Here is a 23,952-nt window from a genome sequence, read left to right as displayed (position 1 = left end):
CCCCAACCCACCAATTTTCCCCTGCAACCGTGTCTGCCTGTCCCGCATCGGACTCGTCAGCCACAAACGAGCCTGCAGCTGACGTGGACATTTACCCCCTCCATAAATCTTCATCCGCGAAGCCAAGCCAAAGAAGAAAGATAAAGTATATTTCAGGCAGTTGGCTATTGGTGATGCGAGGCGAAGAACACATGAAGGCTGCGGGCTGTTGGCAACTCCAGTCTAAGGACTCACACCAGGCGGCAGACTGCTGGAGACTAGATAGAGACTGGCCAATGGGGTACCAGGTATTTGAACCAGGATGCGAGAGGGTGCTGAGGGCTTCCTGATCATGTCAGAGGTTTGGATTCAGACCTCGGGTTGCTGATAGTTGGCAGATTAACTACCACACGGGCCCCTAGGCTGAGCTTAGCACCCCCCCCCCCCACTGACCTTGCCCTCCTCCAGTTGATACCCTCCCCTCACATATTTAAATTTATCCACCAGGTATATACTCGGGGTGAGCATCTGTTCGCTGTGCTCAGTGATGAAAAGATAGATTTGAGGAGGGGAGGGATTGGACCGATAGTGCAGTGCCTTGGTACCAGCCACTGGCGGGGACCTCATCACCGGGCTCTGACACTGACAACCAGTCAACCGCCTGGTTCGGCCATGTTGGCATTTTATCCTCTGAGTATTCTGGCTCAGGTTCAGAGAAATAACTGGAGATGAAAAACAGCTGGGTAAAAATCAGGCATCTGTAAATTTCTAAGATGCGATTTACTTTTATATAATCTATTATTAAATGTATATTTCTATCTCAGCGTGGTTCCCCGGCCTTGGCTTTCTTCTAATTACATTGATTAAAAGAGAATGTTCTGTCCAGGATCTACTTTTGCTTGTGCCTTGACAACACGATTGAAAGATTCAGTCGATCAATTCAGATTTATTAAATCATAAATACCACACTGAAAATGCACAGATATATTTCTGTTTGGTTGGGAGGCTTGCAAGAACAAGGTTATTTTTATGAAGCATGTTAACTTGGGACCCCACTGGGAAGTGAGAGGCTCTCGGGAAATGGCAAGGTGACTTCAGTTTGCATTGAAAGACGATGACTTTACCTCTGTCTTCATGGCAAAACATTGGCTGAGACAGTGGTGAAGTTCAGGGAACAAAGATAGGTTCTCCCCTCCTCTGGTCTCTTTCTCCACCCCCCCCCCCCCACCTCACTCCCCCCACCCTGTCCTTGGGAACACTTAAACTCAGCCTATTCGCTTTGAAATATTCCCCAAGAACCCCATTTTTTTCCAGGCAGTGCGGTGTGGATCACAGTGACTCCTGAAGTAAATAAAATCTTTAACAGTGATTCTGACGCCAATGACCTTAAATCAGAGCGCCAGCCTGGGTTGTGTTGCGCTTGTCATGGGGGGGCTCTGAAACTCTTCCTTGTTATGATGTATCCAGCAAATTTGAGATTATGGGCAGGACTCAACCCCATCCGTCACCCCCCAATCCTCCGCCTTCCCACCAAACTATAGATTTTTATCATCTCTCTGACCGAATTGGTCATTAAAAATCTAATAGCTTGGTAGGAAGGTAGAGGGTCGCACATGCCTCCACTGCCACCAGCTCCCAGAAACCACCCCAGCAACGGCGAGACCGCGATTCTGGCCCACAGTCACCGGCTTCACCCATGCAGTAAGTGTGAAATGATAAGCTGAAGCTAGGCTATCCTTTACTGAGTAGGCCTCGGGCCTCATGCTCCCTTTACCCTCCAGGCCCCCCAAACTTCAGCCTAATGGTTGCTCCACCACTGGCTGCCCATGGTTTGGACTGAAGGCTGTGTGCGGCTGCAGAGACTTCTGAATCTGTGAGGGACACTCTTTTGCATCTTTCTCTGACTGAAAGGGGGGAGGGGGCAGGCAATTTCTGCTGATAACGAATCTTTGTCTGTCTTATGGAAGAAGAAAGGAAATTTCACGTAATATCACATTGCATATCAATAAAATAATCTTGAATTTTATCGCAAGGTAACCTGAGGAACCTATTGGTTCAATCTCATCACATACCTTGATCCAAGAACCATTGGCTTTGAAAGCTTAGTTTGAATTTTTTTAATGTTCAACATTCTTTTGAAGTGGGATCACATATTTTCATTAAACTAAACCATTTCGAGCAATCATTCTTGGTTCGGCTCTGAAACCACTTTGGGAATCAGGAATTGAAAGCATCCAGGAGGAATCTGTACACATCTGACCGCTCAGGAATGTCATTCTGCGGTGACCCGCCCTCCCTGCGCTAACTTAAACCCCAGCGCTCTCAGCCGAGCTCGGCTCTCGGTCGTCTGAGAGTTGCGCTCACATTGGACTTGAACGAGCAGAGCAGGCGCTCGCTTAAAATGCGGAGTGGAGTGGATGCGTGGTGCTCGGCGCTGGTGGCCGTTCTCGTCCTGTCTCGGGTACGTTTGCACACGGAGGGATCTCCGTGAGAGGGTTTTAGCCCAGTAGTCCTGGACCGTGCGGGAAGTTGGACGGAGACCACGTTACATGTGCACCGAGCCTCCATGCTGGTGGACTGGGTAAACCGAGCCGGGCGGGGGGCGGGTGGCTTCCATCAAATCCTACAAATAACGTCCAAATTTGCAGTCCACGACTATCTGATATTAACCATGGCAAAACAAGAATGTTTTAGTAGCCAGGAATGACATTGGCAAAAGGGTTTGTATGTAGTGGAAGGAGATCGTTGGAATTACACGAAGGTGCTGGAGAAACTCAGCAGGTCTCGCATCCTCCGTGGAGAGGGGAGGGGGGGGAATGAGTTTTTATTTAAAGCAAAAGTCTGCAGATGCCGTGGTTGAAGCAAAAACTCTGTTGGAGAAACTCCGCAGGTCAAACAGCGCACTTTATATAGCGTTTCGGGCATCAAGGTGTGAGCGAAATGTTGGCAGGCGCCTGAATACCTTTTTTTCCCCCATACCTTGATGAAGGGTTCAAGCCCAAAACTTCGGTTATTTCTCTATGTAACGTGCGCTGAGGTTCTCCAACATTGTGATTTTTTTTTAATTGGAAAAAGGTTTTCTATGGAGACGCCATAATTGTAGCAAATCCACGGACGCTGCGGGACCTGCTGAGTTTCTCCAGTTCTGTCGTGTGTTTACACTAAGGTTTTATAGGCGCAAGTGTGTCCATTTCCAACCTATGCTTGGTGTTCGTTGGGATTGGGATCCCTGGTTGATTTAGCAGCCAGCGGGAGGGGAGCGCTGCTTTCCCGTGTTCAAAGTTTAATTGACCAGTCTTTTGCATCCCGATTCAGGCCAGCGCCGGGGCTGAGGAGTGCGTGTACCCCTGCCGATGTCCGCCGGAGCCGGTGCGCTGCCCGGCCGGAGTGAGCGCACTGACTGACGGCTGCGGCTGTTGCAAGGTGTGTGCTCGGCAGCTCGGCGATGAATGCAACTCTCAGCAGCCTTGCGACCAGCACAGGGGTCTGTACTGCGACCTGCCCACGCACAGCAACCAGCAGAACGGCATCTGTTTGGGTAAGGCACCCCCCCCCCCACCACCTTAGTCCTTAAACCACGGAGCTTCCAGTTCCTTGGTCGCACTGGTCTGGTTGCTGTGGCAAATGTCAGAACTTCTGCGGACACCGAATGCCCGCAGAGATCCATGCAACCGTGACGAGAATCCGCTCATTATTGGGCTTGTTTTTCTTTGAAGTGCTGGGGGACGTCTCGTCCTGTCTCGGGTACGTTTGCACACGGAGGGATCTCCGTGAGAGGGTTTTAGCCCAGTAGTCCTGGACCGTGCGGGAAGTTGGATGGAGACCACGTTACATGTGCACAGAGCCTCCACGCTGGTGGACTGGGTAAACCGAGCCGGGCGGGGATGGGTTCCATCAACCCATTGGAAGCTTGTGGAGAGGGTCTCTGTTTAACTCTTTGGGTTCCGGCCATTTTTAACCTTTTATAATATATACCTGACTGGGTAAACTATAGTACGAACCAGCTGGTGGTTGGGTATAAAACCAGTCCCGGGAAATAGGGGTCCAAAGGGCAGTGGAGCATTCAGGACTCTCGCCTTTCCTCAAGTCGATGATTCTAATCCGGTGGGAACAGAAATGAGCAGGTTCCACAGAATCTCTGGGAGAAGAGATGAGCATTTCGCCAGGGGCAGGATTTAGAAGTCTAATGCATCAGTCTGCATTCGCTGTGATTGTAGTAAAAAAACACACAGAAATGCTGGAGAAACTCAGCAGGTCTCGCAGCGTCCATATATTACCTACATTTTGGGCCTGAACCCTTCTTCAAGGTATAGCGGTATGGGGGGGGGGGGGGGGGGGGGGGGGGGAGGGAAAATCCAGAGCAACAAAAGGTGTTAATTAGATATGGTAAGAAGTGATTTTTGTTTAAGTGTAGACTGAAAGAGCTGGCCTGCTTATTTCTGCGCAGATTTCATACCAGCAGCAAAGAGAGTGAAAAACACAGAAATCTACATACTTACCTCCAGAGTGGTCGTTCACACAGCACTTTTACACTGCCTTCCTGTGTTCTGGAGTTTGTCGGAAGGTTAACTCGTATTCAGTAGTCAGTTTCTTCTGGAGTACCTGCAGTCAATTTACACTGCAGCCGCTCCATTAAAAATGTGTAAGGGTGGTAAAAAATTACGGGATGTAATTTAGCAAATGAATTCTGTCCGAACACTTTTACACTGCCAGCGGAGCCGAAATGTTTCTGCTTCTCAGTGGCTGTGTAAAAATGCTTAAAGTTGATGCTTTGAGCGCTCCTGTTTCTGAAGCCTGCCCTTTGATCTCTCAGCCAGGGAAGGTGCAACCTGTGACCTTGGAGGGGTGATCTACAGGAGCGGGGAGACCTTCCAACCGAGCTGCAAGTACCAGTGTGTCTGCATGGATGGAGCGATTGGCTGTGTTCCTTTCTGCACCGACGACGTGCGCCTGCCCAGCCCGGATTGTCCAGCCCCCAGACGGATCAAGATCCCCGCAAAATGCTGTGAAGAGTGGGTTTGCGACAAACCCCATGATCACTCGGCATTCAATGCTGCCATGGCAGGTAAGGGTTGACCCTTTCATTGTCATTCACAAACCAGTCTCATGGCTGTGTACAGTTCCTGAATGACATCCATGTGTAGGAATAGTTCCATGTACATTGAGTACTTTTGACAGCATTGGATAGCACTCCATTTATTAGAACCTTGTTTAAAAATACAATGTCAGTAACCAATCTTGTTTCCTTGGACCAATGGTTCTCAACCTTTTTTTCTACTCACATGCTGCCTTAAGGAATCCCTTACTAACCACGTAGCACACAGTATGTGGTTAGTAAGGGATTACTTAGGCATGCAAGTGGGGGAAAAAAGTTGAGAACCACTGCTTTAGACAGTCGATGTATTCCTAGTATTCAATGTAGTGGCATTTGTTGCCTATTTAATGCTCTCCAAATCTTCAGTTTACAGACAAGAAGCTATCTTTGGACCTGATTCAAGTCAAGTCCGTGACAACTGTATTGTCCAAACCACTGACTGGAGTGCTTGCTCAAAGACGTGTGGGATGGGCATTTCCACCAGGGTGACCAACGACAACAAAAAATGTCGCCTGGAGAAGCAGAGCAGACTATGCATGATCCGTCCTTGCAACATCCATTTTGAGAGGAACATTAAGGTATACCACACGGGAGAACTTGATTCCACTGAAACCGTCTCTCACTTCCTTCTATGATATAGGAAGATTCTCAGCACTTGCCACTCTTCTTCAAACTGATAACTGCTTCTGCTCTTACACAGAAGAAAACACCATAGAATATATTTGTAAAACATGCAGCTGGGTCCCTTCTGTCATTTAAGAGAAGGTTGGATGTGTACATGGAGGTGAGGGGGTTGGAGGGATATTGGCGGAGAGCGAGAGGATTGAGCTAGTGGAGTTGTTCAAGTGAACCGGTGCGGACTCGAAAGGCCGACATGACCTGTTTCCGCTCTGTAAATATGGTTATGTCCAAAACACCTTTAGGGACATCCTCAAACACTTTGTCTTCAATGAAAATTTGGAAAGATGGGAGCAAAGTTGTGTACAGTGGCATCACTAGTGTTGGTGTCACCCAGTGCGGTAACTCAAGATGTCACCCCTCCACCCCCCCCAAACCCCCATAGGCCTACTCCCGTACCAGACTATACCGAATCCTTAGTAATGTTTTTTGTACTAATTCCCGTATTTAACTGAATGTGATATTTCTTGGATTATATGAATACTAGACAACAAAATTGTTTTGCAAAATCTTTCTACTTTGAATTAGAAGAGTGGTTCTCAACCTTTTTCTTTCCACTCACATACCATTTTAGGTATTCTCTCTGCCATAGGTGCTCTGTGATTAGAAGGGATTATAACAAAAATAAATTTCTGCTGGGACTGCACAAAAATTTTTTAGATAGGCATTTTAGAGTCACAACAACCCCCACCCGCCCCCCCCCCCGATGGTATCACCCTATGAAGTCCACACCCCCCCCCCCCCAGTGACCAGATAACCTCAGTTAGAAATGTTGCTTCGTATTGGGAATTTCATTACCAAATGATGGACCTCTTCCTTTGAAAGACTCTCTTTAGGCAGTTCAATATTCCTCCAGTGCTGCACTGTCAAGATTTTTATCCGAGTTCGTTGACTGGAACTTAAGCTTTTAATTCAAATTAAAAGGGCTAATAACTGTGTGTGGGCTGACAGTTCATTAGTTTGAGTTTGTGCTGCAGTAATGTCACAGCAGTAGAGGTGGACAAAAGATTATACTTTTTTTGTTACATACACAGGAATCATAGAAATCTTTACAGTCTAATTTTTTTTTTCTGTTGAATTTCTACGTAGTTGATGAGATATAATGTTTCCTGATCAATCACTTAACAGCTTTTCTTCTCTCTCCACAGAAAGGCAAAAAGTGTGTCCGTACTCAGAAACCATTCAAGTCGATGAAGTTTGAATTTTCTGGCTGTACCAGCACGAGATCCTATCGTCCGAAGTTCTGCGGAGTCTGCACTGACAGCAGGTGTTGTACCCCTCATTCCACTACCACCCTGCATGTGGAGTTCAAGTGTCCAGAGGGAGGCCTCATCAAAAAGAGGATGATGTTCATCAAGACCTGTTCCTGTCACTATGACTGCCCTTCAGACAATGACATTTTTTTGTCAACCTATTACAGGAGAATGATTGGCGATTATGCTGCATAAGAATGGGCAGCATGGTGACCCTGGCAGTTAGTGCAACACTCTTATGTCACCTGCGAGCCAGGTTCGAATCCCGCGGTGTCTGCAAGGAGTTTGTATGTTCTCACTGTGCCTGTGTCGGTTTTCCCTGAGGCTCTGGTTTCCTCCCACCCTTCAAAATGTACCATGGGTTGTAGGTCAGTTGGATGTAATTGGGTGGTGTGGGCTCATTGGCTGAAATGGTCTGTTACCATGCTGTTTGTCTAAATTAAAATTCTGGCCTCTAATTTTTCGCAATGAGCCCTTGTAAATATTACGTGGTAAATAACGCTTGCAGTTATTAGAATGCTTTTTTCTCGCCAAATTCCAAGAATAGAGGTTGTCTTGTTTTAAAAATATGTTGTGAGCATTATCCTTGATTAAAATATTTCAAAATGCAGCCTTGCTCAAAGGCAAATTTTTTCATCAATAGTTGAGATAAGAAATTTGAAATTCACAATGTTTAAATTGGTCTAAATTGTAACCACCTGTATTTAAATTTTATCACAGTTCAGTCCAGGTTTGTGTCCCAGTAATGAATGAACAGCTCTGACGTCAATCAATTGTGAAAGACCACAGTGCAGTTTTACAGAGCCTTGCATTTGTTGGGAACATAATGGGAAATTGATTGTAGGATTTGGCTGACCTGTGAATGAAGTTTGAGAGTTACTCTCCCTGTCCAGCTAGTCCAGTGGTTTTCAAACTTTTTCTTTCCACTCATAAGTAATTCCTATGCCATAGGTGCTCCGTGTAAGGGATTGCTTAAGGTGGTACGTGAGGGGAAAGAAAAAATTTGAAGACCACTGTTTTAATTATACCTAATTGACTTGTTATGTGCACGGTTTCATAACTCCAAAGGAAATGGGCCAATGACAGCTTTTCTCAAGCAAAATATTTCCGTAACATTTGGGTCTGAGCAGTGGTTCTCAACTTTTTTCCCCTCTCACCACCTTAAGTAATCCCTTGTTAATCATAGAGCTCTGATGGCATAGAGATATTTAAAATTGTATGTGAGTGGAAAGAAAAAGTTTGAAAACCACTAAGCTAGTGCATTCTTGTCATGTCAAAGATCACTAATTTTAGGTCCCTAAAGATATCATCAAGAATAGGTGATATTGAACCTATTGGAACCATTGCTGAGAGATCCTGATTTAATGTTTTAGTTTTGAAACTTGTGACCAAGTTGTATCCGTATAAAATCAGTTTTGCTTGAATGAAATTGAAACTCAACTTGTAAGCAAGCATTATTTTGAGATTGCCATGTGATTAATGTAAATGTGTACAGTTTTGTACTGTAATTTATATTGGTGTTTTTGAATTGTAGACTGGTTGTTATAGAAATGGTTTCAGTACATTTGGAAAAGAAGTAAATATTTGCTGCATTTTTGGAATAAAATTATATTTTTCTACAAACGCTTTATTTTTTTCCTTGCAAAGTGTAATGAATTTCATGGATAGAGGAGGTATTGGGATGACATAGTGTACTGGCATCACATTTTTATGTCTTAAGCCTTCTGCCAAACAATATAAACCTGGATAATATGGATTTGTTTATGTGGTAATGCATGAATATGGGTTTCAATCCTCTTCTAAATGAATTTGAGTGGATGTTTATCTTTAGAGACCTTAAGCAAACCTGTTGCACTTTTTTCATAAGGGGGAAAACTACAGACTTGGCAGACCGGATCTCTGACAATCTTGATGTGCTTGCTTAGTCATCCTTGTCTGCGGCACTGCCTCGAACCAGTCTCACCCTTCCTGACAGGGTGACCTTTGTGCAGACTGACTGCTATTGGATATCTGATTGCCATTTTTCACTTTTACCAAATAAAAATTGGACAGAGAAACCAGAGTTGAGGTGATTGTTAAATGGTAAACAAGCTCAAAGGAAGCCCTACTACAGTTGGTGTGACGCAGGATCCAATAGGTTCTGATCCTGAGATTCCTAGGATGTCACACTGTCTGGAAGCAATCAAGATATTTTCAGTTACAAGGTTGAGAATTACAAGCATAATCTATGCAAATGACAAATTCCTTGGTTTGTAGGAGTAATATCATATATGTACCTTGTTCAAAATGTATTAATAACAATCATTTATCTAGGACTTTTGAACTCCAAATTAATCAGAGCTTCATGGCCAATGGTCAGTTGCCATAGCAATTCACAAAAATCTGATAGCTGATCTGGACAAAATTCCCAAACTAGCTTCAAGATAAATGCCCAGAGAATATAGTGGAGACTGTAACCAGTTTTGTATATTTTATGGCTGAAAGTCATGTGCAATATGTCTTAATCTCAGTGCAATGGTCTCTGCCAAATTGCTAATGTTTATAGAATTTTTTTTAAAGATCTCCGTAATTAAGAAAAATTAAACTCTGTAGATGCTGGATACCAGAAACATAAAAACAAATGCTGAAAATACTCAATTGTCACACAGCTTCTGGAGTGAGAGAGAGACTCAACAATTTTCTTTTCACTGAGTTTAAGTGCTAATATTATATTAAGGAGGCGTTCCTACCTATTGATTGTCTCACTTCCTCTTTCTGGAGATGCTGAATGTGCAAAACAAACCTTAAATCAAGCTCAAATGTGATTGGAGCAGAGCTCTTGAAATGCCCTGGCAACTCAAGTTTGGTACTGTAGAATGAGTCATTCAGTTCCTGTGGGTGAGCCCCAAACCAGCAAGCATTTTGATCAGCTGATTTAATGGTAATTATGATTTTGATGAGTAATTAATTTCCAGTTATCTCAGAACTGTCTTCAGGTTTGAAAAACTCAAATTGAGGCAAATTACATATGTGTTCTTGTAAGTTCAAAAAGGTCCACATCAATAAAAAAGATTGACATGCAGAGTGCAGTGGTCTCAGTTATTGTACACAGAGGGAGGTAACGTGGCAGAGATTGACAGAGAGGGACCATGTGCTTAAAGAGCTGTATAGAAAATGAAATGATGAGTCTCCAGTCAGGGAAAAGTTTTTCAAAGTTTAAACAAGACTGAAAATTTTTTAAAGGATACTTTGTCTTTGGTGTTTGGGGAGAAATGGCTGGCAGAGGGCAGAGTTTCTGGCATTACCTGAAAGCAGATGTGTGCATGAGATAGAGCAGTCCAGACTGTACTCTGCAATGCACCAATTGCCCTTGCTGTCCTGATTATTGTTGTATTTAAATGGCATTTTTGAAAATTACAGTCTTGTTAAGAATCAGCCACACTGATACAGAACATGATTCACAGACAAGATAAAGATGGCATCAAGGAACCAAAGTGTTTGTAATGGTATTCTGACAACTTCAAGGCCACTTCCATTGATATCAGCTCACCACTTCAGAATTTTATTTGGAATTGTGGTATCTCACTGCCTTTCAGCCCAATGCTAGTTCCATGAAAGAACTCTTAAAAGAACAAATATACTATCAAATACAGAAGATGATTGCAAACCAAAATACTTTTCTATTTTTATGGACCCTTCCTTCTCCCCAACCTTTTAATTCCGATATCTGCCTTGAAGAAGGGCTCAGGCCCAAAACATGTGTCTTTACCTTCAAGACGCTGCAAGACCTGCTGAGTTCATTTGTTTTCACTACAATCATAGCATCTGCAGACTTTAGAGTTTCACTCAAAGAACTGAGATTGGCTTGATTAGATTCAATTCCCATTGTTTTAGCTTGCTTAATTTAACGTACAAAGTTGTGCTAGCAGTAGGATAATGCTACCTTGTGTTTATAAAGAGATTAAATTAATAACCACTCATTTCCTTCTGTTAAGGGCTTATTTAATTCTACCATGTGAGGGCGCCATTGACTTAGCCTCTTGCTGCACATTCCTCTGTGGCACTGAGACACAGCCCAAGGGCCTGGTGATTCCACCCAATCAAGTCTCCCAGACCTTTCTCTCCAGACTGCTTTCCACTGTCATGACATTCCACTCTGGAAAGCTTGATTGTTCATGCACACGGTACTGACTACAACACCGCAGCATTGAATTTCCAGGACTCTCAGATCTTTTCTATGCACCATCCGCTCTAAGTCTAAATCGCTCTGAGCTTGAATTGCTCTCAGCTAACTTCCTCCCAGGAACATTCTTCACCCAGAGCAGCGAATCTTAAAATGTATTCAGCCAGTTATTGGAAGGAGGCTTTCGATAGAGTTGGATCAGACGGTTAATTTTTTCACTTGGGAACCTAACTCAGGTTGCCATCGAAGTCTCATTCCAGCTTATTTTGGAAGTATATTGGGGGGGGGTGGGTGGGGGGGGGAGGGTTCCTTCCTTATCATTGGGACTCACCCCCTTTCCCATCCCCATCAAAACTGGAATAATGGTCCAACCAGAAGAACTACTAATAGTTCAGGAGGAGCTCATCTCCACCTTTTCAAGGGCAAGAGAAGTTGAGCAATAAATGTAAGTCCTGACAGTTATCCCTGGATCCTAGAAGTGGACAAATAAATAATAAATATTGCTGTGCTGGAGCCCACATATGAAGAATGGCAGATGAAATGAGGCAGCCGAGAGTGGTCAGGACTCAAAGATGAATGGTGCGATGGGAATTCCAAGCCCTTTTACTGTGATATTTTAATTATTTTTATTAAACGTAGAGCATGGCAACAAGCTCTTCCAGCCCACAAGCTCATGGCGCCCAAATACACCAATCAACTTACAATCCATGTATGTTTTGAAGGGTGGGAGGTAACTGGAGCACCCGGGGGAAACCCACGTAAACAAAAGGAGAACATACAAACTCCTTGCAGACAGTGCCAGATTCGAACCCGCATTGCTGACACTAATAATAGTGTTGCCCGTTTGCACAGTTTGTTTACAGTTTACAGTTATCAGTATAGAAATTGCTAAGCCTGCCCATAGATAAAAGAATTTTAGGGTGGTATGTGATGTCATGTATGTACACTGACAAAAAATTTGAACTTTGAACTTTTGATGCATTGGGAGCAAGGGGAATCAATTTATTTTGTTTTAATTTATGGCACAGTAGAAGCCAATTCCAGGCCCAATTACACCCAGATTAATCTACAACCTCATACATTTTGGATGGTGGGAGGAAACTGGAGAACCGGGGAAAACCCACGTAAACTTGGGGAGCATGTGCAAAATCATGAGACAGCACCAGATTCGAACCAGGGTCACTGGCGCTGTAATAGTGTCGTGCTAATGAAACGCTAACTCTGCTACCCCATGGACATAAAGGGAGTAAAGAGGACATGGGAGAACATTAAAATGCAGGGAGGAGTGTGGAAGGATGTGAGAAATGTGGAGAAGATTCCATTGCCAAAAAACTTTTTTCCAGTCAACAAACCTCTTTTGACTGCAATTGCTAAACTAGACACTTTATTTAATGTAAGCATTTTTATGTTTAATTATTCTTAATGTGTTTCACTGATGGGCACTTAATTTACCACTGTTAAATTAAAATTATCAGCAAGATGCTAAACTTGAGATTTCTACATTAACGAAGAACAGCAATGTGTTTGTCACACCCTCTTGATCATTTTTTTTTATCAGCTTTTGAGTATCCTGCATCCAATGCAGTGCCCTGATTAAAATAACTGCTTGTTTATCAACAGTAGCATATTTCACATTGCATGCTGCCAGAACATGCAACATACAGCATTGGCTCTTCTTTTAAAGGCACGCATCACTAAAGAAAAAAAAAGCCCGTAACATTTAAATTCAGCCCTTCTCAGTTTCTTGTCGCCATATCAGTCTGGAGCACACCCATACTACTTCACTGTCAATTTTTCTGACAGCTGCTATTTGCTCCTCTGTTCCCAGGGTGTGTTAATTTGCCCATGTGCTTGGCACATCAGCCATCTGCTCCAGTGGCTGTGGTTCCCCATGCTCATGAATATTCCCATTTCTCCATTCGTAGTTAATCAGCAAATCTCAACTCCATAACTTTAAATAGAAAATCTGGGTTATTACAGCCCTGTCTTGTCCTGTAGTTCTGGTGAAACAATGAATCTGAAGCCATGAGGTCCTGTGTTATTTGGTTGTGTTCCAAATTTTAAACTGTTTTTTAAATTCTGTTTATTCCACCCTTGTCTTCTTTGGTGGTCCATTGGGATTGTGGTTGACTCCAATTCTGTGCATCTGGGATGATTGATGAGGCCAATTTGGGATTCAAAGGCATGCAAGATGGGACAAGGCATGCTTAGCAGGTGTGTGGGTGTGTGTTTTGTTCATTGGTCTTCTCCTTTTGCTGTTGACTCTGGGCTTTGTGTGCTTCTAACTCATGGACTCAGGGTTCTCAGTGTCAATTGGAATGCTCCTTTTCCAAGTTGATTGGTTATGGGGTCAGAATTCCTGGATTGAGTAAAGCACCTCTTCAACAAGGTCCTAAGAACAACCTTGAATTTAATTACTGTTTAAACATTCATTTCAAGAGGAATTTAAGACAAGGATGCTATGTTGAGGCTTTATAAGGCACTCATGAAACTTCATTTGGAGTATTGTGAGCAATTTTGGGCTCCTCATTTAATAAAGGATGTACTAATGTTAGAAAGGGTTCAGAGGAGGTTCACAAGGAGGATTCTGGGAATGAAAGGGATATGAAGAGTGTTTGACAGATCTTGGTGTGTTACTCATTGCAATTTAGGAGATTGAGTGGGGGAACTCAATGAAACATTTTGAATGTTGAATGTCATGGATAGAGTAGATGTAGAAAGGTTGTTTCCATGGTGGGAGAGTCTTGGAGAAGAGGGCACAACTTCAGGATTGAAGGGTATCCACATAGAAAAGAGGTGGGGAAGAATTTCTTTGGCCAGGTAAATATGTGGGTTTTGTTGCCACGTATGGTTGTGAAGGCCAAGTCACTGGGTGTATTTAAGCAGAGATTGATAGGTTCTTGATTAGCCAGGGCATTAAAGATTATGGGGGGATGTCTGGGCAGTGGAGATGAGTGGGAAGATGGATAATGTCATGATTAGATGGCAGGCAGATTTGATGAGCTAACTAGCCAATTTCTGCTCCTATGTCTTATGGTCTTATGACAAAGCTTGGAGCACAATGCCTGTTTTAGGAGTCTGGTATAAGGCATGGCCTTATTCAAAATTATAAGGGGGATGGATAGAGTCAATGTGGATAGGCTTTTTTCCACTGAGAGTGGGGGAGATTCAACAAGAGGGCATGGATTGAGAGTAAAAGGGGAAATGTTTAAGGGAAACATAAGGGAAAATTTCTTCATGCAGAGGGAGGTGGGGGTATGAAATGAACTTCTGGCAGTAGTGGTGGAAGCAAGATCATTGTTAATATTCAAGGATAGGTTGGATAGGTATATGGACAGGAGAGGTGTGGAGGATTATGAGCTAAATGAGGGTCAGTGGGACTAGGTGGGAGATGATGTTCGGCATGGATTACTGGGGCCAAACTGGCCTGTTTCTGTGCTGTAACTGGTTATATGGTTAACAGAGCAAACTTGAGTAGAATCAGTGCCTTGGTGCTGGGTACATTAATCTAGGAGAGGAAGCTGACGTCTGCTTATCTTGCAAGTGGGTTTGCAGCATAGGTGGTATTTCTTCATTGTCTATGGTAGGGAGTCCAAGCACTTGTAAGGCAGAAATTATGGCTGTCTTGTGCACATGACCTGTAAAATACCACCCTCTATCACCAGAAGGGTCATGGTGCATGAATATTAAGGGTAAAATTCATCACCATCTTCAGTGTTCCACCACAGTCATATACACTCTGAGAAAAAGTGTTTTAATTCCCTATAAGCATTTCAAGTCAAGTTTATTGTCATCTGATTGGACAAATACAACCTGACGAAACAGTATTCTCCAGTCCTCGATGCAAAACACACAACCTGACATAACACAATACAGACAAACATATATATGCACGGCAAGTATTCATATATATATATATATATATATATATATATTGTTTTGTGAATATGAGAGTCTTGGATGGTTAGTGTGAGCAGTTCCTTTGGTCGTTCAGCATCCTCACTGCCCGTGGGAAGAAGTTGTTCCTCAGCCTGGTGGTGCTGGCTCTCATATTTCTGTTTCTCTTTCCCAACAGGAACAGCTGAAAGATGTTGTGTGGTGGGTGGGGGGGTGGTGGGGGTGGGGGGAGGGTAAAAGGGGTCCTCAATGATTTTGTGCATCCTCTTCAGACAACGATCCCAGTCGATCACATCGATGAGAGAGAGAGAGACTCCAGTAATCCTCTCCGCCACTCTTATGGTCACTGGTGTCACTAGGAGGGGTGCGGACCGCACTGGGTAACACCATCAGAGGGGGTGACACCAAAATGACTGTCTATAAAGTTTTTGTGCAGTGTTTCAGCAGATATTTATTATTTTTTATAAAAATATCCCTGTAGTTAGTTATAACAAAATAATTTTTCATCAGCCCAGCCTACATGTATCAATATACCTAACAACCTAAAACTCTATGCTAATTTACTTTTTGAACCTTCTAATGTGCCCAGTCAGAGCTGTCATGATGATGATTTGAATTACATGGTTTCGTCCACAGTGCTACAAGCATGGTAGTCAAAATTCAGGAAACCAGTAGGATCTCTCTGATTGGCAGGGAGAAAAGAATTTGTATTCTAGTTTTACAATCCACGTGGATAAGGAATTGATTTTCTGCCACTATCCTATTATGGTTAACCAAACCAATAGGTTCACAGTGAAACCCTACAACAGGGTCTTATGTTTGGCCAGTTAGTCAGCAAATGGTCTACCCTTTAACCATACCCTTTGAATGCAATTATTTAATGTGCTTTTCAATGTGCTACCAAAGAGAAGTAGCAGCTTTCTAATAGTTTTCAACTTCCAAATTGCAACTTAAAACTTTCAAAAGCTTTCTGTAAGTAAATATATACTGTATAACTTGCCAGATAACCCAATAAAAACTGCAATTGAAGGCAGGCATCCATATTCGTTAAGGTTCTTCATGCTCTGGCTAACTGCCTGTGAGACAGATTAGTGATGACCTCAGGCTTGTGGCCCTTCCAAGTGCACTCGGAGAAAGGATAAAATGTGTTATCCTGAAATCTTACTAATGCATTAAATATAAGAGGGATAAGCCAAGGATTGTATCACACCCACTAAATGACCTTCCATTCCTTGTTCCATTAACAAGGCAACATATTTTTTAAAAATGTGGATACAACGTGTGTTGCATCATATTTATGGTTCACTTAAAAGCAGGCAGAAAACTCCAATCTCATATCAATTTTCAGAGAGAGATTTGTTGTTCGCTGGACACCCACAATTGATTCCTTTTAATCAGCCACTTCAGTGTCTTGCAGAAGAAATTTGCCCCATCAGGATTTTCCAGATGATAACCTCTTTCTTTCAGGTCACCACAGAGTTCCTTTCTTTTTGTTTCTCTTATTTCAAGTGAAACATTAGGCAGCCAGTCCTCTCCTCTTGTATGGACCACAAGAGCTTTGACCAGGCTGAACTAAGCACTCACAACCCATCTTCCAAATGGGGTTTTCCACAAGCTTTCCAGCTTGTCCTATTCCAGTCCCAGCTGCTGCTGCTGACTGTAGAACTGCAGAACTGATCTCTCTCTCTCTCTTTCTCTCTCTCTCTCTCTTTCTCTCAGAGAAAAGCCTGTTTGACTCCCTCTCTGCTTGTAAAAATACATATGACCCTCTTAGAACAGCAGACAGCCTGTGGCTCCGAACCTACTCCTACGAGTTCTTTTATCTGTTGTTTTTCAAAACAACAATCCATTAGTGAAGTCTCTTGGGCACTCTTCAAAGATTTTGCAAAGGCACTTGGAGCTGGCCTGTCTGGCTTGAGCAGAGGTCCAGTATTTTAAATGAGATCTGTTTTGAGGTATCTGTATGTGATCTACACTAAAAAACCTGCCCCAAAATATCTCCCAAAAACATATCAATAATCTGTCACACACTCCTGAGACTTGTTACCTAGACTCTGCAGTGTAGCCAAGTGAGTGGTAGCATCTTCTAGTTTATCAAGTGGATGTCCTCCTTCCTCAGAGTTTTGCTGAAAGACACAAAACACCTCCGGAGAGTTCAGCAGTGAATCCCAGCATTCCAGGCTCTCCCCAAGAGGCCATTCACTCACTTGGGTGCTCAGGTGGAATCCTTTCTCCTCAACCAGAGATTGAGTGTGGCTGACCACAGCACAAGGTCTGGTCTGAGGTTGGTTTCCGTGATTTCATTTGGGAAGCAGAGCCTCTGGCCTAAGTCTGCCGCCATCTTCCAATCACATGCCCCGCCTGACTGCCTGGAATCTGATCTTGATGTGGCCCTCACTTTCCTGGACAAATGCTGTTAACAGCCAGCGGGATGAAAGGGGAGGTAAAGCATTAACAATCGTCCGCTGATTTTCCAGCACTGCTGCAAGGCATCATAGCACCTGGTTGTGATGCCAGGTGTATCAGTTTTGAATGAGGCTAGTCTTGCAGCCCCAAAATAATGTTGCTGAAGTCGGGCAGAGTCTTCTTCATACCACTGGCTGAGATTCATGGCAAACGGCAAGACATCGTATGCAGCCCTGATGGTGAAGCTCACTCTGAATGTTTCCATCTCCCACAGCTCTTTGCAGGAGATCTTCCTTTTATCCACTCCCTCCTATCTCATCCATTGCCCTTGCTTTGCCTGAGTGACAGCATTTTCATACCTTGCTGCCTCCTACTGTTGAATTATCTCCTCCATCGCTAGCCTACATCTCTGAGATGAAGCAGCCTCATTCCAGGCTGGTGTACTGGCCCCAAGACCAAGACCATTCCTCCTTTGCTGCACTCGGCCCATGATGTCCCTATGCTTGAGTCCCACTTTTGCTTTGCTTGCTGATGGAATCCATTTCCTCCCAGTATCCAGATTGACAACAGTTTGAGCTACAAATGGATCATTTGCCTCTGTTAACATCATCTCCAATCTTAATTTGACCCATTTATACTCCTCTGAAAGACAGGAAATGGGTAGTTCTAGGACTCCTTTGCCGTAGAGCCCTACGCTGCTGAGACATCTGGGAAGACCAAGCCACTTCCTTATGTACGAGTTAATCAATCTCTCCAGCTTTTCCACACTCGAGACTGGAACTTCATACAGGGTTAGTGGCCACATGAAGCATGGAAAGAGCCCAAAATGCATACACCAGAGTTTCAACTTGCCATGTAGTGTAGTTCCGTCAATGCTTTCAAGGCCACTGACACTATTCTTCCTGAGTAGATGTGCCTGCTCTGATTCTTTGAGGGGTGCCCTGTCCCAGGGTACCTGTGCCAACACACAAGTAGATTGCCTCCAAGCCCTTCACAACAGTCTCTACCACCCTGGGGTCACCAGGCTCTATCACTTTGTGAGAGCCTGCTACCTCCCATACTTGGTTGAGGATATCAGGAAGCTGACCCACAGCTGCCCGGTCTGTGCAGAGTTCAAGCCGCACTTCTACCATTCAGAGAAAGCTCACCTGATCAAAACCACCCACCCCTTCAAACATCTAAGTATGGACTTCAAAGGCCCCCTCCCCTCCACAAACCAGAACGTGTATTTTCTCAACATTGTTGACGAATGCTCTCAGTTCCCATTGCCATGCTCTGCTCATATATAACTACGGCCACTGTTATTAAGTCCCTGCGTTACCTCTTCATGCCTTTCAGATAACCAAGTTACATTCACAGTGACCAGGGTCCTCATTCTGAGCGAGGAGTTGCACCAATACCTGCTGACCAAAGGCATAGCCACGAGCAGGACCACTAGCTATAAACCCGAGGGAATGGCCAGGTGGAAAGAGAGAATAGCATAATCTGGAGGGCAGTCCTCCTGACCCTCAAGTCAAAAGGGCTGCCTGTCTCCCACTGTCAAGATGTCCTACCGGAGGTGCTCCATACCACTTGATCCTTTCTCTGTAGATCAACAAATGCGACCCAATATGAAAAATTATTCTCCTTCCCTAGGAGGTCAGCGTCGGGAACAATGCTACCAGTCTGGCTGATGACCCCAGGGCCTGTGCTACTTTGGAGATACACCAGAACCCACAAAGCAAACCCCCTGGTAGAGAAGGTCCAGCTCCTCCTCAGGAACCCCCAGTATGCCTAAGTGCAGTATCAGGATGGGTGAAGAGACCTGGCAACTGAGGCAATCGATCAGCATTCCCCACCCCACCCCCACAACTACCAGAGACACAGTCAAGGATCCAACCCCACCATTGGCACCAGTTGCACCCCCCAACCCCAACCCACACACCACCCCCCCCCCCACCGATCCAGCCCCAACTGATTCTGTTTAGCCATCCGAATTGCAGCCTGTCACAAAGAGCATTGCCCAGGACCCTATAGCAATATCATTGCCAGCACTGAGAGGTGATGAAGCCACCGGACATGCTGAACCTGAAAATGGACTCTGACACTTCACCCACTGGACTTTGTTTCAAAAGAAGGGGGTGAATGTGGTGGAACAGTGTAATACACGCATTGTACTGGTTGGCCCGCCCTGATACTGTAACTTCTCCCCCTCAGGATTCCTAATAAAGGTGGTACTGCCCAATCCCCTCCCTCAGTACTGCCTTGGAATTGGGCCAACAGCATGCAAGATATGCCTATAAGTTTATAGCGATTAAAGCCTATTAATCTTGACCTAGTCTGACAGGTCTGATTGATACCTGCCCTGTCCAGTCAATGTGGTTGGAGGCTGCTCCAGTCTATATTCAATCAGTTCACAACCTCAGTCTTTTGTGGTAATTGATGGTGCAGAGGTATTAGAACCAGGTACTATTGAAATGTTTAGATGCAAGTAGACAGATATGTGGATAGGATGGGTTTAGAGCAATATAGGCCAAATGCAGGCAGGTGGGACTAGTGTGGGTAGGACATTCTTGATCAATGGGGACAGGTTGGGTTGAAGAGTCTGATTCAGTGCTGTATGACCATCTCTCATATGTCTTCTCCAATTCTATCTAGACTCCAATTCTAACTCTGGACTTTGACCCCTGCAATAAGATTCAGAAAACTATTGGGGCAGTGGCACAGCCTTGATCAGTTTGCATTAAGATTCATGTATGGCTCCCATACATGAAACATAATAGAGAAAACCTTCCGTGGACATCTACCGCCTAAAATGACAGAAGGAGAAGAGAATGAAAAGAACTGACTCAGTGGAATTTCTTGTTTATTTTTATTGAGTGACAACATTGTTTGACGAGTTTAATGTATCTTATATTCTGAACTTTAAATAAATGGGATGGGAGGTAGGGAGGGAGGGAGGGGAGGAGGGAAGGGGGGGGGAGAAAACGACACTGTATATATTTAAGAAGGAAAATGTATGTATCTTGATCAATATGGTTTAAAGTGTGAAAAATAAAAAAATTTAAAAAAAAGATTGGTTCTGTTGTAGAAGTGTTGGTTAAAATCAGTTTGCATGATGTCATGTAGCAAATGTGGAATGTAGGTTGATCTTCAGGTTTCGGAAGGATGGTCCTCTGTCCCTCTTGACTGAACTTTTTTAAAAAATGATCAGTGGTAGGTGTAGCAGTCACGTAGTAGAGATCACGTCCATTGCAACTCTGAGTGGATGGGACTGACATTTTGGGTAATAGTTCTTTTAGAACTGAGGTGAGGTGATTGAGGACAATCCCTTGATGATACCAGAGTCACATAAAGCAGGTGACATTAACAGATTAGGCGACCAAAGTGAGGTTTTTTTTTTACTATGGAAGATATAGCTGAGTGATATTCAAAGGAAGGCTTGGTACATTCACTAATCATGTTGTAATCTGTAACACTGAACTCCCCAAAGTGCAATGCAACAGCATAACGAAAATGATGAGTGAAGTAGGAAGCTGGGGGTCGGGAAGGCGGCCCCTCCTCTTCAAGTATTCCTAATAATCTATTTTAAGGATATAAAGAACCATTTCAGGCAAATTTTAGTACAAGGTTCTTGATAGATATGGTGTAACCTTCACAATTTTCATTGGATTTTTGCACTTGCTCGCTGTCAAATTGTTTTGTGTATAAGGTGAACTGTGCTGTGAGACTTGCTTCGATACTGTCACTGAAAGACAGCGAAAATATGGGTAAAAGTGTGGCTGTGACTGACAATCCGGGTGAGGTGGGGCTGGTTTCTGTTTCCATTTCCCTTTATTGAACGTGGCACAGGCACATGGCATGCTTGAAAATTGCACATAAAAATGTCACCGCGAAGTGGAAAACGCTGAACCATGCTGTGTTTGTGGTGGTAGTTTCATTAATGACCAGCTGTTCTACTTACAATTCAGCATACTGTGATAAATCGTTCAAACAATCCCTGACTCTTGCTCTCTCTCTCTCTCTCTCTCTCTCTTCAATTGTAGTGAGTCAAAAATAGATCATCTAGCCAGCAAAATCCATTCCCCAAAAAATGATAATCTCATAATCCCTAAACAAAGCATCCTTTCACTACAAAACTGATAGGAGCTGATAAGTCCATAATGTTGCCATACAGATGACTGAAAGGAGGTTTATTATTGAGGGCACAAGCTAATTAGAATGATCTCGATATCCTGGTGTAGTGCAGGGCCAGAAGCACCTAATGTTGTAAATTGCTTTAATTAATTTCTAGACTGACCCTATGGGTGAGAGGGAGGAGATAATGATGCTTTCTCCAGCTTGTTTGGATTCGGTCTAGGCTTAGAAGAAGTACATTCAGCTTTGATTAATATCCCACCCCAAAGATTTGAGCATGAACTCACCCTTGTACGGTACCAAGGATGCTGCTCTGCCAAGTGAGGTGAGGCCACATCTACCTTTTCAGAAGGACTTAGAAGACTTATGGCATCATGTTGATAAAGGGTAGAATGGTTTCCTCTCTCGTCCTGAATAACAAAAATTTTAATTCAATTTATTCTTAACCTCAGCACAGTTAGTGTAATGATTAACACAACGCTATTCCAGAGCCAGTGCCCCAGGTCTGAATCCGGCACTGTCTATAAGGAGTTTGTACGTTCTCCCCATGTCTGTGTGGGTTTTTGGTTTCCTCCCATGCTTCAAATTCTACGGGGCTTTTGGATTGATTAGCGTATTTGGGCAGCATGGGTTTATGGGCCAGAAAGGCCTGTTACCATGCTGTATTCAATTTAAACCACGTGGTAACAGGCCCTTCTTGCCCATGAGCCCATGCCACTCACATGCACCCACATAACCAATTAACTTATAAAGGTGAGTGAACACCATGGGAGAACACGGGATAATGGAGGAACCAAGGGGAGGTGGGGGAATACAGTGAGATGGAAGTCAAGGTGACAGGGGTAGACAAAGTGATGAGTCATGACCTCCTGCCACTCATAATGCCAGTTCATTGAGGGTCTCGAATGGGGAACAAGACGAGACAGTATCAGAATTATTAAGTCTAACAAGTTGATCAGGGCTTCAGCATCAGATGAGTTGTTGGCAGGGAGGAATACAGTGATGTTTGAAGAGGAAGTTGGTGCTTCTTTTCTGATGAAGGGGGAAAAAAATACAGAAGCTCATTTCCATCATCTGACAATTTGCCAATCATATGATGTTAGGTTTGGCCTCACATGGCGGCCAGGAAGAAGGGTGGAGTCACTGAAATATCATCAGCGGGGTATTACTGTCCAAAAATTGGCAGCTGCTTTTCTTGTGATGTGGCACATTAAAGTAATTCTAAAGTTTTGATGCATTGGATATTCTGACATTTCAAAGCTCTTTTATTACCATCTGAGTACCTCACTAAAAAGTTCATTAACCCACTCTAGTCTGGGAGATCTTAATAGCCTTGAAGAGCCATGAGGCAACTGAAATGCCAAACTATCAGATTAACCATGGTCAACTTTTCAAGATTACAAGAGAAGGAATAAAAATTGGGGAATATTTTAATCTATAGTCATCCAACCACAAACAAATGGTAACAGATGCAAATTCTCTTGACATGTAGAATCAATTCCAAGAACAGGCAACAGTTCTAAAGAGTCCCACCCAAAATATCAACCTCTTCATTTCAAATGCTAACTCCACTCCAGCATTTTAATGTTGTCTTTACCCAAGCAATGACTTTTCATGCTGCTTGCATGACCTGTATTATTTAGCATGACATATTACCATTTATCAGTGATATGTCCATCTGGTGATCCAGTTGTGGAGAAGCAGAGTTTTGGGTTGCCTCTAATTTAATGGTAGTCACCTTGCACTTCCAAACTTTGCTCTAACTCAGTTATTCTCAACCTTTTTACTCCCTAAGGCCCCCTTAGGACTCTGCTCAAGGTTTATGGGCCCTGTGAAGCAGTCAAGTTCAGTTGGCTTCTTCTGTACTTCTCTCCTACTGACTGCCTAGAAAAGCATTAAAATGATTTAATGTTTTCAGTTTTTGTCCCCCTCCTCTCCGTCTGTTCCCCCACCCCCCACCCCCCACTTATGCTATTAATTAAAGTCTCATTTGCCTGCATTCACCTCATATCCATCTTAGAACACTGCAGTTACCTCCCCACTTCCTCCAGCAGGCTCATACCACACACCAGCCACTATCTGTTTGAAAAAGTTGACCCTCAGGTTTTTTTTAAATTTCTCCCACCTCCATGTTAAATCTATGTTCCATTGTTTGAGATTCCCTTAGACCAAGAAAAAGACTATGATTCACCATGATTTTATATCTTTAAAAATGTCGGGAGTATTCCGAGCAGGGGTATTTTCCCAAAGGGTTTTAATTTTGAAATGTTAAATTTAGACATATAGCATGGCAGCCCATGCCACCCAATTACACCCAGTTGATCTAGAACCCCCAGTATTTTTTGAAGGGTGGGAGGAAACCAGAG

The 23,952-nt window shown here is 43.6% G+C and overlaps 1 protein-coding gene and 1 long non-coding RNA gene across 2 annotated transcripts in view; one reads left to right on the top strand and one right to left on the bottom strand.

The window, feature by feature from the left end:
- Nucleotides 1-21,990, bottom strand: part of LOC138741888 (uncharacterized) — a 60,111-nt gene extending 38,121 nt beyond the window's left edge. The window contains exon 1 of the long non-coding RNA XR_011343849.1: nt 21,874-21,990. This is a non-coding gene — a long non-coding RNA (uncharacterized lncRNA). The remainder of the gene's footprint in view (nt 1-21,873) is intronic.
- On the top strand, nt 2,243-8,628 carry LOC138741351 (CCN family member 2-like). Its single transcript, XM_069895277.1, has 5 exons — nt 2,243-2,440; nt 3,295-3,517; nt 4,793-5,044; nt 5,441-5,652; nt 6,901-8,628. The coding sequence occupies exons 1-5, from the start codon at nt 2,381-2,383 to the stop codon at nt 7,198-7,200; spliced, it is 1,047 nt and encodes a 348-aa protein (XP_069751378.1). The 5' UTR covers nt 2,243-2,380; the 3' UTR covers nt 7,201-8,628.
- Nucleotides 21,991-23,952: the final 1,962 nt, after the last annotated feature.

This window comes from Narcine bancroftii, chromosome 8 (genome assembly GCF_036971445.1).
Source record: "Narcine bancroftii isolate sNarBan1 chromosome 8, sNarBan1.hap1, whole genome shotgun sequence".
Taxonomy (NCBI): Eukaryota; Metazoa; Chordata; class Chondrichthyes; order Torpediniformes; family Narcinidae; genus Narcine; species Narcine bancroftii.
Note: the sequence above shows the minus strand (reverse complement) of the source record. Positions and strands in the feature narration are given on the sequence as shown.